General features: G+C 41.8%; 1 protein-coding gene across 1 annotated transcript in view; it reads left to right on the plus strand.

Moving 5' to 3' along the window:
- The first annotated feature begins 393 nt into the window (after positions 1-393).
- LOC115114689 (GTP-binding protein REM 2-like) overlaps positions 394-15,027 on the plus strand; it is a 37,103-nt gene continuing 22,469 nt past the window's right edge. The window contains exons 1-3 of the mRNA XM_029643142.2: positions 394-732; positions 2,263-2,578; positions 3,333-3,406. Coding sequence (XP_029499002.1) covers positions 721-732; positions 2,263-2,578; positions 3,333-3,406 — 402 coding nt within the window. The 5' untranslated portion in view covers positions 394-720. The remainder of the gene's footprint in view (positions 733-2,262; positions 2,579-3,332; positions 3,407-15,027) is intronic.

The following is a 15,027-nucleotide window of genomic DNA, read 5'->3' on the forward strand; positions in this document are numbered from 1 at the left end:
CTCTTGTTAATTATCCCTGGGGTGTAGTGAATGTGTTGGAGGTGGTTCAGTAAACAGTTGTTCATGTGATGAGTAAACTAACCTTGGCTGTTTATTTATTTTCCCTTTTGTACTTTTACTATTTGCTCATCATTACAACACTGCATATAGGCATATGACATTTAAAATGTATTTATTATTTTTCAGCTTCCGTGACCGTAATGTTTACAGTTCATTTTTATTGTTTAGTTAACTTTTGTTTATTATCTACTTCACTGTTTGGCAATGTTAACATATGTTTCCCATGCCAATAAAGTCCTTGAATTGAAAGAGAGCGAGAGAGAAAGAGTGGGAGAGAGAGAGATGAGCTGTGTAAGCTCATGTATACACTAAGGGCATTCTTTGGCGTTGGGACAGGAGGAGAATATGAGAAGGAGGCGTGCTAACGTTTTTTTCTGTGCACAAGAAGGGTCGTTTATTCATAACACTCCCAGACGCAGGTGTAGACCAGGCTACCTATTCATATGCTCTGCACTCTTCTTCGATCAATACCTACACTTCGAGACCAAGGAGCTTCGGGAGGAATTACCAGCCGGAGAATGGTTTCGCAATGTTAATTGATATTTGGTGCGGTTATTTTGTTCTCTCTCATCCATACTTCCCGAGCGCAAATGACTTGACATGGATTGTGGTCGCAGTTAGGGACTTTATTTGTGAAAAATAGAGGAAGAATTTAACACGATGACTGACCAGGTAAGGTGACAAAACAAATTCAGCTCTGACCTCACTGTTTTTATGTGCCAAACGTTTTCTTTGAGTTCAGTAGACTATAACAAATTGCATCTTTAAACTACATACCGGTGCGCTGTATGCTACATAACGTCTTTAGCAGAAAGACTACGGAGCTGGCTTGGGAGCTTCGCGATATGTGGAATTCTAGTAGCACGTGCACGCTGACAAAGCTGTCACTATGTTTACGCGCACAACTCCCACTCTCAATCAGCGTTGTCTGTCATCTCCCGAAAGGTGCGGACACATCAATTAGTATTTGTTTCATAAGCAGGCTCATCTCTCTTCTATAATAAATTAGGATCATTATTATGATGTATTTACAGTATAATTACTCGACATGTTGAATTCGAAACTAAAATGTGATCATCAGTGGGCAAATAATAGCGGGTCTAATAGTTACACTATAGTGGCAACACTACCAACAGTAGCCTAGCAGCCAGAGCAATTTATGTTCTATAGTGGTAATACAATGAGCAAACAGAAGTATAGCAACAAAGCATTGCCTGCAGGCCTACAGTATTGTACTGTACTATTTTGTTATTGCCCAATGTTGTGTGTTACGGTTTGCCCTAGTTTCTCACCTGTCAGTCGATCCTTCTCGGTGTCTTTCTTTATTGCTCTCCTGCATCTCCTTGACAACAAAGACCTTGATTCATTAATTGCACCCTTTCAATTACTCTTATTGGTACTGTGCCTGAGTCCAGCAATACACTCTATCCTTGTGTGTCACTGAGTGGAGCTCAGCCACAGGCACACCTGCTCCTGGCTCTGTGCTGGCTCCCAGGGTGAGTGCTCCAACTATATGAATTGCTGTATTAATATTGATGGAGGTCATCTGACTGATCTGCTGCAGTACACACGCTGAATGCTCCCAGCAACACAAACTGATGGCTTTGGTTGTTGTTGAAAACTGATGGCTTTGGTCGTTGTTCTGAGAACACTGAAGTCTCTATACTGTGTGTCTGTGTGTGTTTTGCGTGTTTGCATATGCACACACACACAAAGGTTTAGGTAGGCCTATACGTAGGTATGTGTGTTTACGTTTTGCGTGCATAGAGCCTATAGCTTACTGTAGACATGTTTAACTGCTTTTGTGTGTGACATGCAGGAGGAGGGCTCATGGACATTTATGTTCTGGACCTATTTTCTGCTAATGCATCCCAGAGTCCCATTGTAACAGTCTTGCTTCCATCCCTGTCCTCGCCCCAACCTGAGCTTGAACCAGGGACCCTCTGAACACATCAACAACCGCCCCCCACGAAGCATCATTACATTTCACTCCACGAAAGCCTTGGAGCTGATCTGATTGGTCAGAAGACCGATTAGTGTTTAAACGCAGCATTTGCTTCCATAGTAATAGGCCTACTGTGTCAACTATTTGTGTCAAATGTAACTCTTCTTCTCCTGCATTAACATTCACTCAGTTCCATGCTCATAAGGGTCATGTCCTTTGGGGCTTGTACTCACTACCTATTTTTTTGTCTCTCTCAGTACAGTATGCTTCTTACCACCGCTCCCCCTCTGAGAAGAGGAAGCACACCTCTACCAATCAAGCACCAGCTGAGGCGGGAGGAGGCCGTATCAGAGGACCGTGGTTGGATACCAGGGATTGACAAACCATCCACACTGCCAATCAGTGACACTCTTTGCCAGGATGAATCATTTGGTCAGGTGGCAGAGGGGTATCATGGGAGTGCTATAAGGATCGTACTACTTGGGCAGAATGGGGTTGGAAAATCATCGCTGGCTCTGTCCCTGGCTGGACTGTCAGACAGATCTCTTTCGGTGGACTCTGAAACAGCCTGTGGTAAAGTTCTTCAATGTGTTTATATTTCTGTGTGTGCGTGCGTGTGTGGATTGTAGTGTGTGTGCAGTGTGCACGTGGTATCTACTTTATGTCAATCGCATTACATCATCCACCACAAAAGACCAACATCATTCTGATTCGTGAGGTTGAGAGTTACTTTTCCCATTTTCTGAGTGCATTCTAAAGGTAGAGAAATTACAAGATAAACCAAAAAAGCACTCTGTGTCACTAGGCTGTCTGAAAGGTCAGGGTGATAATAACAGCAGTCTTGGGCCAATCACTCAACCAATCAATGCTCCAGCAGAGTGATGAGCACACTGCTCTGTAAGAGGTGCTGCAAGAGACATGTCATAAAGAGTCAGACCACAAAGTATTCATTATGGTTCCTAGGATCCTGGAGAGTCAAGGTATTTGCAACATAGCTATTTCTGGAACCTTAATGCTCTATGTGGGCCACCGTACTGTAGGCTACCATAACCTTGTCCAATATCTGTGTGTGCTTCCAACTCCTCAGCCTATCATTGTGTAATACCAGACATGGGCCTCGGTTAACTTTTATTTTTTTTATTTCACCTTTATTTAACCAGGTAGGCTAGTTGAGAACAAGTTCTCATTTACAACTGCGACCTAATCAATAGGCTGAATGTTTTCTTGCATATCCACCTCAAACCATTTGTAGTGTGTGTTATCATGTGTTTGTGTATCACTTTATTGTTCATTGTTGTGTATGTTCATGTGTCATGTTTGGTTACAGGAGAAGGCTACGAGCGCACAGTGTCAGTTGATGATGAGGAGAGTTCAGTCATCATTTATGACAACTGGAAACAGGTATTTAAGGCATTCTCTACACCACAGGTGTCAAAACTCATTCCACGGAGGGACAAGTGTCTGCGGGTTTTCGTTCCTCCCTTGTACTTGATTGATCAACTAAGGTCACTAATTAGTTACAAACTCCCCTCACCTGGTTGTCTAGGCCTTAATTGGAGCCAAATTGAATGGAAATAACAAAAACCAGCAGACATTCAGCCCTTCATGGAATGAGTTTGACACCACTGCTCTACACTGTCATTCTACTACTGTCAATATGTTCAACTAATTCTCTCTGTACTGTCTGTCATGTCTTGGTCTCTCTCTTTCTCTCTGAATCTAATTCACTTTGCCTTTATGACACTGATTGCATTCCTGTTCATGCCGCTACATTTTGAATAGATAAGCCACCCGGAGACAGTGGCAGCCACAGATTATATGCCTTTTAGCCTTTTTTAGCTCTTACTTAGATAACTTGAAATTGCTTTCACATTCATGTGATTTGCTCAAATTTCTGTCTGAGTACAGATGTGTGGTGGGTGGTAATGCAGATGATTTGCTTCATTACATGTTTTGATAAATAGCCTGAATGTGTACAGTCCTCTCTTTTCTGGCAGAATTTGGAAGGGATTTTGAATGGTCTTAGAATGAGATTGTTTTGTTCTATTCAAATATTTGAGTTATAAAGAGGCTAGAGGAGCACAGCTGGTCTAAGGTGATTTTGTGTGTGTGTGTGTGTGTGTGTGTCTGTTTACTAGTCCTTTTTATTTCCCTTACTTAGAAAACTTGGAATTGCTTTCAAAGCCCATTCAAAATCCCTTCCAAATTCTGCCAGAAGCTAATTATTTAAATATGTAATAAAGACATGAATCAGCATTACCACCCTGCAAATATCAGACAGGAAAATTGGAACATGAATGAGATTGTTTTGTCGTATTCAAATATCTGAGTTATAAAGAAGCTAGAGAAACACAGCTGTACTAAGGCTGATCTGTGTTAATACTGTGTGTGTATGTGTGGGGGGGGGGACACTGAGGATTTCATTATGATAAAGTACACTTGGTAATAGTCTAATATTAACCAGGTAATAGCCTTCTATGATGATGGTACACTCAATGCTGTAGTGTGTACACATGGACTTTATACCAGATGTCCAGGAGTACTCCCTAGTTTACTAAGTGTGAGTTATTTAAACCTACAGATGTAGGATCTTAATTTTATCACCCTGTTGCAGGACAACTTTCAAGAAATACAGGACATTTACAATGTGTAGTGTATTTGAGGTATAAAAAGGCCAGAAAAGGTTTTGTAATTTCCACTATGAATTGTCAGACTTGATTTTCCCTTACGAAAAATGTGTCAACCCGTACAAAAATGTCCATTAATTATAATCCACATAATAATTCCCATTTCCTGTTGCAGAATGATGTTCCTGCTGTAACAAACTGGTTTAAATTAAGATCCTGCGTCAAATAAAATACAATAGTGTTTGTGACATGCTTCATGACAAAAACGGGTGTAGACGGACAGTGAAATGCTTACTTTCGGGCCCTTCCCAACAATGCAGAGAGAAAACAGGAGAAATAATAGAGAAATAATAACGGGTGTAATAAATACATAATGAGTAACGGTAACTTGGCTATGCACGGGGTACCAGTAATGAGCCAATGTTTAGGGGTATGAGGTAATTGAGGTAGATACAGCACAGTGCCTTCAGAAAGTATTCAGACCCCTTGACTTTTTCCACAATTTGTTACGTTACCACCTTATTCCAAAATGAATTAAATTCATGTTTTTCCTCATCCATCTACACACTACCCCATAATGACACATTTTTTCAAATGTACACTACCGTTCAACATTTTGGGGTCACTTAGAAATGTCCTTGTTTTTGAAAGAAAAGCCTTTTTTTTTGTCCATTAAAATAACATCAAATTAATCAGAAATACAGAGTAGACATTGTTAATGTTGTAAATTACTATTGTAGCTGGAAACGGCTATAGTAGAATATCTACATTGGCTCACAGAGGCCCATTATCATCAACCATCACTCCTGTTTTCCAATGGCACGTTGTGTTAGCTAATCCAAGTTTATTATTTTAGAAAGCTCTTTGCAATTATGTTAGCACAGCTGAAATCTGTTGTACTGATTAAAGAAGCAATAAAACTGGCCTTCTTTAGACTAGTTGAGTATCTGGAGCATCAGCATTTGTGGGTTCGATTACAGGCTCAAAATGTCCAGAAACAAAGAACTTTCTTCTGAAACTCATCAGTCTATTCTTGTTCTGAGAAATTGCCAAGAAACTGAAGATCTCGTACAACGCTATGTACTACTCCCTTCACAGAACAGCGCAAACTGGCTCTAACCAGAATAGAAAGAGGAGTGGGAGGCCCCGGTGCACAACTGAACAAGAGGACAAGTACATTAGTGTCTAGTTTGAGAAACAGACGCCTCACAAGTCCTCAACTGGCAGCTTCATTAAATAGTACCCTCAAAACACCAGTCTCAACATCAACAGTGAATAGGCGACTCCGGGATGCTGGCCTTCTAGGCAGAGTTGGGGAAAAAAGCCATATCTCAGACTGGCCAATAAAATGAAAAGATTAAGATGGACAAAAGAACACAGACACTGGACAGAGGAACTCTGCCTAGAAGGCCAGCATCCCGGAGTCACCTCTTCACTCTTCACAAAACCCGAGCCATGAGGTCGAAGGAATTGTCCGTAGAGCTCCGAGACAGGATTATGTCGAGGCACAATTCTGGAGAAGGGTACCAAAAAATGTCTGCAACATTGAAAGTCCCCAAGAACAAAGTGGCCTCCATCATTCTTAAATGGAAGAAGTTTGGAAGCACCAAGACTCTTCCTAGAGCTGGCTCCCCGACTAAACTGAGAAATCAGGGGGAAAGGGCCTTGGTTAAGGGAGGTGATCAAGAACCTGATGGTCACTCTGACAGAGGTCCAGAGTTCCTCTGTGGAGATAGGAGAACCTTCCAGAAGGACAACCATCTCTGCAGCACTCCAACAATCAGGCCTTTATGGTAGAGTGGCCAGACGGAAGCCACTCCTCAGTAAAAGGCACATGACAGCCCACTTGGAGTTGCTAAAAGGCACCTAAAGGACTCAGACCATGGGAAACAAGATTCTCTGGTCTGATGAAACCAAGATTGAACTCTGGCCTAAATGCCAAGCATCACGTCTGGAGGAAACCTGTCACCATCCCTATGGTGAAGCATGGTGGTGGCAGCATCATACTGTGGGGATGTTTTTCAGTGGTAGGGACTGGGAGTCTATTCAGGATTGAGGGAAAGATGAACAGAGCAAAGTACAGAGAGATCCTTGATGAAAACTTGCTCCAGAGTGCTCAGGACCTCACCTTCCAACAGAACAACAACCCAAAGTCACAGTCAAGACAATGCAGGAGTTGTCTCTGAATGTCCTTGAGAGGCCCAGCCAGAGCCTGGAATTGAACCCAATCGAACGTCTCTGGAGAGATTTGAAAATAGCTGTGCAGCGACACAACCTGACAGAGCTTGAGAGGATCTGCAGAGAAGAATGGGAGAAACTCCCCAAAAACAGGTGTGCCAAGCAATTTGCAGAAATAACTAAAAACATGTTTTTGCTTTGTCATTGTGGGGTATTGTATGTAGATTGATGATGGGGGAAAAACACAATATAATCCATTTTATAATAAGGCTGTAACATTAAAAAAAAAATGTTTTTTTACATCGGTAGTGTCGTTTCGCTCAGGGGAACTCCATTTTAAGGCATTTCTCTAAAAGGGAATAAACTTTCAAGCTTTCACCTCTTTTTATCTCTCTGGTCTTGCTTTTTTCAGTAAAGATATCTCTTTCTCCTCCCTCCATCTTTTCCCTGATTTACCTCTTTTCTACAAAAAAATCTAATCAAATTGTATTTGTCACATGTGCCAAATACAACATGTGTAGACTTTAGAGTGAAATGCTTACTTACAAGCCCTTAACAAGCCCTTTGCCGTTTTCATCTTAAAATGAATCTCCTATCTCTCTCCTTCTCTCTTGCCCCTCTCGTTCGTGTGCTCCCTTTCTTACTCAGAACTGACCCTTTTTTAGTGTAGTTAAATCTCTCTGAAAGTCAGTTACATGTGTTATTCTCTGCATGTTTATACAAGTGCAGGTGTTACGCCATGGCAACATGAGCAGGCCAGTGGGGTTTGGAGCGTCTCCAGCCCAGCAGCAGTAAGGAGAGAGAGCAGACTGGACCAGCTCCCGCTCGCCCCAACACACACACACACACACACACACAGTCATTCAAACACACTCACCAACACCCTTCTTTCACTGCTGATGCCACGTTGACCCTGATAGCAGCATCACTGCAATGAATTCTGGGTGTGTGTGCGTACTTGTATGCGTAGCATGCGTGCAGTGTGCACTGACCCCAGAGGATTTTGTCTAACTCTAGCTAGTCCCCTATTCCATCTGTGCTCCACCCTCCCCAGGTTACCATGGTGACCAGTGGACTGAACAAATCCCCAACATGGATTACATCATGTAGTTGTAGAAGTAGTGGGCTACAAAGCTTCTGGCTCCCAGAGTCGGTGGGAACCACTGGTTTTACAGTAGCTGCATGTGCCTCATCATAACCCAACCAATCGTCTGGAGTATTTTATAGGATAATAAAACATTTATAATAACTAGATTGTGATTTTAGAGTCGTTCCTTGGTTCCCAGCTGATTCACACCTGCTGCTAGTTGTACCTTCTTCCATGTCAAAGCACCTGAGTCCTACACTATCAGCAGCCATACAGCCACATCATCACAGAACATTTCACAGAGTACACTCACACACACAAAGCACTCAGAGAGTTTACACACCCACAGCGGCGCTCTGAGCTTCTCTTCAGCTAGCCCTGGGACTGGGAGTCTTGACGTCAGGCTTAAATAAGTCATCCAGCTTCCTAAAATAGCCGGCACATGCATGGCCGGGACCTGGATGTCCTCTACTGTACTATTTGCCATCTTCTGTGTAGATCACTCATGCAGACAATCAGCCACCATCTTTCAGGGCCAGTGGGATGTGTTTTGATGGTTGTGAGTTGGTTCTCTAGCACTTCCTCTCTCTATTAACAGGCTGACCACACCTGTCTGCACCACCAGGCTTTTTCGATGCTGGAGGTCTGAGCCAGCTGTGAGCGAATGGATCTAAGTGTAGAGCCATTCATTACTGCACCGGCAAGCCTATCGAAATACACTGTATGTTTGCTGCAAGTGTCCATAATTATTTGACAACTGTAAAGTGCAACATTTATGGTAGAAAAGCTTGGAAGCACTCCGAGGCCAATCGAAGTCGGCCAGTACACGGTAGCTATCTTGAGGAGACAAGGATGTGTGTGATTTGGTGGTGTTCACTGCTTGACTTGGGCAGGAGCTCACGGGAGCTGAGTACTGGTACCTCATATTTTCTACAGCTTGAGCTCGTTTAGTTTCATTTTAGTTTAATTTATTTTCACCAAAGAAAACAAGTGATCGACAACAATACAAATAAAATTTGTATAAAATTTGGATTTAGATCCGGGCTTTTCGCTGGCCATGGCAGAACACTGACATTCCTGTCTTGCAGGAAATCGCGCACAGAACGAGCAGTATGGCTGGTGGCATTGTTATGCTGGAGGGTCATGTCAGGATGGGTACCACATGAGGGAGGAGAATGTCTTCCCTGTAACGCACAGCGTTGTAATTGCTTGCAATGACAACAAGCTCAGTCCGATGATGCTGTGACACACCGCCCCAGACCATGACGGACCCTCCACCTCCATCCCGCTCCAGAGTACAGGCCTCGGTGTAACGCTAATTTATTTGACGATAAACGCGAATCCGACATTCACCCCTGGTGAGACAAAACCGTGACTCGTCAGTGAAGAGCACTTTTTGCCAGTCCTGTCTGGTCCAGCGACGGTGAGTTTGTGCCCATAGGCGACGTTGTTGCCGGTAATGTATGTGAGGACCTGCCTTACAACAGGCCTACAAGCCCTCAGTCCAGCCTCTCTCAGCCTATTGCGGACAGTCTGAGCACTGATGGAGGGATTGTGCGTTCCTGGTGTAACTCGGGCAGTTGTTGTTGCCATCCTGTACCTGTCCTGCAGGTGATGTTGTTCGGTGTGCAGATGTTGTTACACGTGGTCTGGCACTGCGAGGACGATCAGCTGCCCATCCTGTCTCCTTGTAGCGCTGTCTTAGGCATCTCACAGTACGGACATTGCAATTTATTGCCCTGGCCACATCTGCAGTCCTCATGCCTCCTTGCAGCATGCCTATGGCACGTTCACGCAGATGAGCAGGGACCCTGGGCATCTTTCTTTTGGTGTTTTTCCAGAGTTAGTAGTAAGGCCTCATTAGTGTCCTAAGTTTTCATAACTGTGACCTCAATTGCCTACCATCTGCAAGCTGTTAGTGTCTTAAAAACCTCTTACAGCTACCCCCCTACTTTTTTCAATTTCCTTCTGAAGACATACCCAAATCTAACTGCCTGTAGCTCAGGCTCAGAACCAAGGATATGCATATTCTGGATTTCATTTGAAAGAGAACACTCGGAAGTTTGTGTAAATGTGAATTGATTGTAGGAGAATATTTCATAAAAGATCTGGTTTAGACAATACAATGAAAACAACATATGTTTTTTCATTTTTATTGTTGTATCATCATCTTTAAAATGAACAAGCCAAAACAAACGTTCAGATAGGATAATGGGGACAATTTCAGTGAAAAACATAAGAGAGCAACAGTACTTGCGCAAAGTTTCAGAATGATAACTTCCAAAATGAGTGCGCTACATGACATTTGTCATGAAGTCACCCAGGTGTCCCACACAAGTAGCCCAAATGTACCCAAGTGGCCAAATTGGTGAAGTTATACATTTTGAATGGAATAACTATATACAAAATACCAAAATGGTATTCTAACACAACCCCCCCAAATAATGGAGAAAAAACATGAAAAAAATATATACATTTACAAAATAACACTTTCAATATTTGGAAGACCATCAGTCCTCTACACAATATTGTCCTGCTGATGCCAGGTGCCATAGCAGTCTGTTTCTGCTGTAGAGCAGAGGGTCACCAAGCATGTGGTGCAGGTGATGGGGGACTTCATTTTGCAAAGAACACAGCAACGCCTCCATGCTGTGCCCTTTTGGCCCTGAGGCACATCCATGCCTGCAGAAATACATTTGGGCAGATGAACACCACTTGTGGCAGGAGCTGGATGAACCAGCTTCAGTGGGGGATGGACACCTTGGCACTGGGGGCTCCCATTCGGAGTCAGTGTCACTGTGAAAGAAAATGTTCAGTTAGAATAGTTTCACATATGAGCCCTGTATCAACAGGTATAATAAACAGATATATATAGAGTACAGGGAACATAAGGTTGAATATATTATTATGACATGCTAGATCTACTGTCTCATTTATATTATGACAGACCAGCTAAATCTATTGTCTATTTTATATTATGACATTTCAGCTAGATCTACTGTCTCTATTATATTATGACAGACCAGCTAGATCTACTGTCTTTATTATATTACAACAGACCATCTGTATCTACTGTCTCCATTTCACTTTGGCCATTGTTGTGGGCCTGCCCTCCCCTCAACAGCCTCAAATAGGCTATTTCATGTGGGGGTGGGTTGGCAGACACACGCATCTCACATTTCATTACATTACATTTTTATATATTGCTACAAACATTTTAAGAAATCACACATTTTTTATTTTTTATTTAACCAGGCAAGTCAGTAAGAACAAATTATTATTATGACGGCCTAGGAACAGTGGGTTAACTGCCTGTTCAGGGGCAGAATGACAGATTTGTACCTTGTCTGCTCGGGGGTTTGATCTTGCAACCTTCCGGCTCTAACCACTAGGCTACCCTAGGCTACCACTAACCACTAAACACTAGGCTACCCTGTTGGTAATTTATTTCAAACAACGGCATTAGCAAAACGATGTCCTCTCCGTTCAAAAAATAGTCCTCCATTTGGGAATCGCTAAATTAATCGTCCTCCAACAATCTCTGTCTCACTTTCCCGATCAATTTCTTCTAAAATTGTGTGTACATCTGTATATCTAGACTTAGATTTAGCTTTCCCTGACTTAGTCGCCATACTGATTGATATATAAACAGCTGAAGATGCGCTTTACCACAACGTAACATGCGTTGCTCCTTCCGGTATGAAACTTCAATGGCGAATGACCCTCTTTACGCCAGAGTTTACTACATGGGTTGGTCTTCCAACACATAAACATTACATATTGCTGTTTACCTCAGCTCATTGGCTATCTACCCAGCTAGATTTCAAGACGATCAGTGTTCATTGGGTTAAAATAGAGTCAATCAACGAAACAGCAGTCATATCATTGGTGCACAATGATGTCATTACTTGTTGTCTTCAAATCGGTTTCTTTCAGTCAATACGTCCCGCGAAATGACCCATCAGATTTCGTTGTGTTACAAACAAACCAGTTGATTATAATGAAACCAAACATGACTGGAAAAGTCACGTTTTGTGTGTATTTACATCGAATGTGTCGTCGAAAATGGAATGAGACGGAATTCACGACACAAGCGGTTCACAAAATGTTTCGTGTTAGGCTATAAGAATGGATTTTATCAAACAAAAGACCATTCATTGTGTAACAATGAGCATTGGGATTGCAAACCGAGGAAGATCATCAAAGGTAAACTATTTATTTTATTGTCGTATGTGATTTTGTTACGCCTGTGCTGGTTGAAATAGTTTTTTTTTATGGGGCTCTATCCTCAGATAATCACATCGTATTCTTTCACAGTAAATCCTTTTTTAAATCTGACAACGCAGTTGGATTAGCAAGATTCTAGGCTTTCGAAACACGTGAGACACTTTTATTTTTATGAATGTTTAATATGACTATTTATGTAGCGATCACCGTATGTTGTCGAATTTAATCCCGCTAATGGGTTCGGTGCGCAGAGGTTAACGACCGTTCCACAGGATGTTCATTAATAGTTGGAAAACAGTTTAAACCCTTTACAATGAAGATCTGTGAAGTTATTTGAATTTTTACGAATTATCTTTGAAAGACAGGGTCCTGAAAAAAGGGACGTTTCTTTTTTTGCTGAGTTTATATGTAGAGCAGTATTGTGTGTGTCTGAATAGAGGGGTCAGTATCTATTGTTGTGTGTGTCTGTCTGTATAGAGCGGTCAGTATCTAGAACAAATAGATTTGAGTGGTTTTTAAAGAGTTCAGAGTTTAACATGGGACACAGTATTTAGTAGTTCATTCAGCTATTGCTGAAGAAGCAGCTACTCTTCCTGGGGTCCACATGAAACATGACACATTACATCATACAGAAGACTAATGGACAAGAACAGAACTACACACATTTAAAATAAGAACAATGGACCACAGGAGGAGAATGCAGACTGTCTTGGAGAGACTAATATACAGTAAGAGAATGAATTTTATTTTATTTTGGAATCTTTCATCAGAGAGGCTAAGCATACAAGTCAACTGTATGTCTAGAAATGCATTGGAAATCATTCAGATTTCTTTGTAAAATAAAATATATATATATATACTGTACTTTTAACTTCAATACATATTTGACAAAATGATGTCTAATGTCATGTATATTCACCGTTTTCCTGTATTGCATTTACACATTATCCTGAATGAGATTCATGGTGAAAACATCAGGTTTCAGTTGTTTCTTTGTTTCAAATATTTTTATTAAACACACACAAGAATGGTGTATAGGTATACATGACAAGTATACAATTCTTATCTAAACATAAAAGAGCATACAGGAACAACAAGACCCAGAGTTCTGGGTGCAGCCCCCCTCCCATCCCCTATTCCCCCCCACCTCCCAACTGCTCGGGTGGTAGGGCCAGCACACGCTGCCCAAAGGTAGATTAAAATATTACAATTGAGAGTGCGTTAATAAGTACAAATTCACAGCGCCGACTCGTCCAAGTAGGAGAGGAAAGGCTGCCAGATTTGATCAAAAGTTGATAATTTATTGTTCAGAATATATCTAATTCTTTCTAAGTGTACAGTGTTTGCCAATTCACTGAGCCATAATTTGGTAGAGGGCGCTTTCCTCCTTTTCCAAAACAACAAGATTAGTTTTTTTGCCGAGATGAGACCATACGAGATTAGTTGTTTTTGGGGGTTGGTTAATCCGTTTAGGGACTCAGATACTCCCAGGATTATCAGAAGCGGGTCTGGATCTATTGAAGTCTCCAAAACTTCAGAGAGGATCCTAAAATTCCACACCAATAACCATGCAAGCTAGAGCATAGGGCAAAGCAGTGGAGTAGTGTACCCTGCGTAGCCTGACATTTATCACATGTAGGGGATGTGTCAGGAAATATCCTATGCAGTTTAGTTTTGGAATAGTGTAATCTGTGTAATACCTTGAATTGTATGAGACGATGTCTGGAATTAATGGAGCATGTGTGGATATACTCCAAGCTCTCTTCCCAGTCTGCCACTGAGATGTCAGTCCCTAGTTCTTCCTCCCATTTTGCCTTGATGGCATCAGTAGAAGGTGTGCTAACAGATTGAAAAGCATCATATAGACGCGATATCAGTTTATCTGAGGTGGGGCATATTTTTATGCATCCGTCAAACATGGAAGGTTTAGCATCCCCAAATGTTGGGAGGTGTTTTCTAACGTAGTCTCTAATTTGTAGGTATCTGAAAAAATTACTTCTGGGAAGATTATAAGTTTCCCTCAGCAGCTCAAAGGAAGCAAAGGTCCCTTCTATGTATAAATCCCCTATGGTACTTATCCCCAACTCTCCCCATCGCTCAAAGGTGTTATCAAGGTTAGAAGGGGCAAAGGAGGGATTCCTGGCGACAGGGAGCATGAATGACATTGGTCTGAGCTCAAAGTGGACTTTAATTTGCTTCCAGATTCGGACTGTGCTATGTATTATAGGATTGTTACAATAAAGTGACATCTCCAGATTGACAGGCGACAAAATCACAGCGCCAATAGAGAAGGGGTGACACTCCTCACGCTCCATACTAAGCCAGCTGGGTGCCGGGAGTACGTCATCCAACAGAAACGTAACAATGCGGAGGTTAGCGGCCCAGTAATAAAATATAAAATTTGGGAGAGACAATCCTCCTTCCATCTTGGATTTACAGAGGTGTTTTTACCTATCCTGTGTGTTTTATAATCCCAGATGAAAGGATTGATAATTGAGTCCAGTTGTTTATGAAAGGATTTAGGTATGAATACTGGGATGTTCTGATATAGGTAGAGCAGTTGTGGGAGGAAGACCATTTTAATGGCATTAATTCTTCCGAGCAGAGAAATTGGGAGAGTTCTCCAAAATAGTATGTTTGCTTTGAGTTTTTGTATCAGAGGGGAAATTCTCTTTAAATAGTAAGGAGTATTGTTTGGTAACTACAATTCCTAGGTAGGTAAATTTTTCTGAAGATAACTTAAATGGGAGATGTTCTAGCCAGGAGGTATTTTGCGACCGTATGGGCATTAATTCACTCTTGTTCCAATTTATTCTGTATCCCGAGAAGGTACCAAACAAATTGATCACATCAAGAATAGCTGGGATACTAGCCTGGGGTTCTGCTACATAGAGGAGGATGTC

The sequence above is a fragment of the Oncorhynchus nerka genome, linkage group LG9b (assembly GCF_034236695.1).
Source record: "Oncorhynchus nerka isolate Pitt River linkage group LG9b, Oner_Uvic_2.0, whole genome shotgun sequence".
In the NCBI taxonomy this organism is placed as follows: Eukaryota; Metazoa; Chordata; class Actinopteri; order Salmoniformes; family Salmonidae; genus Oncorhynchus; species Oncorhynchus nerka.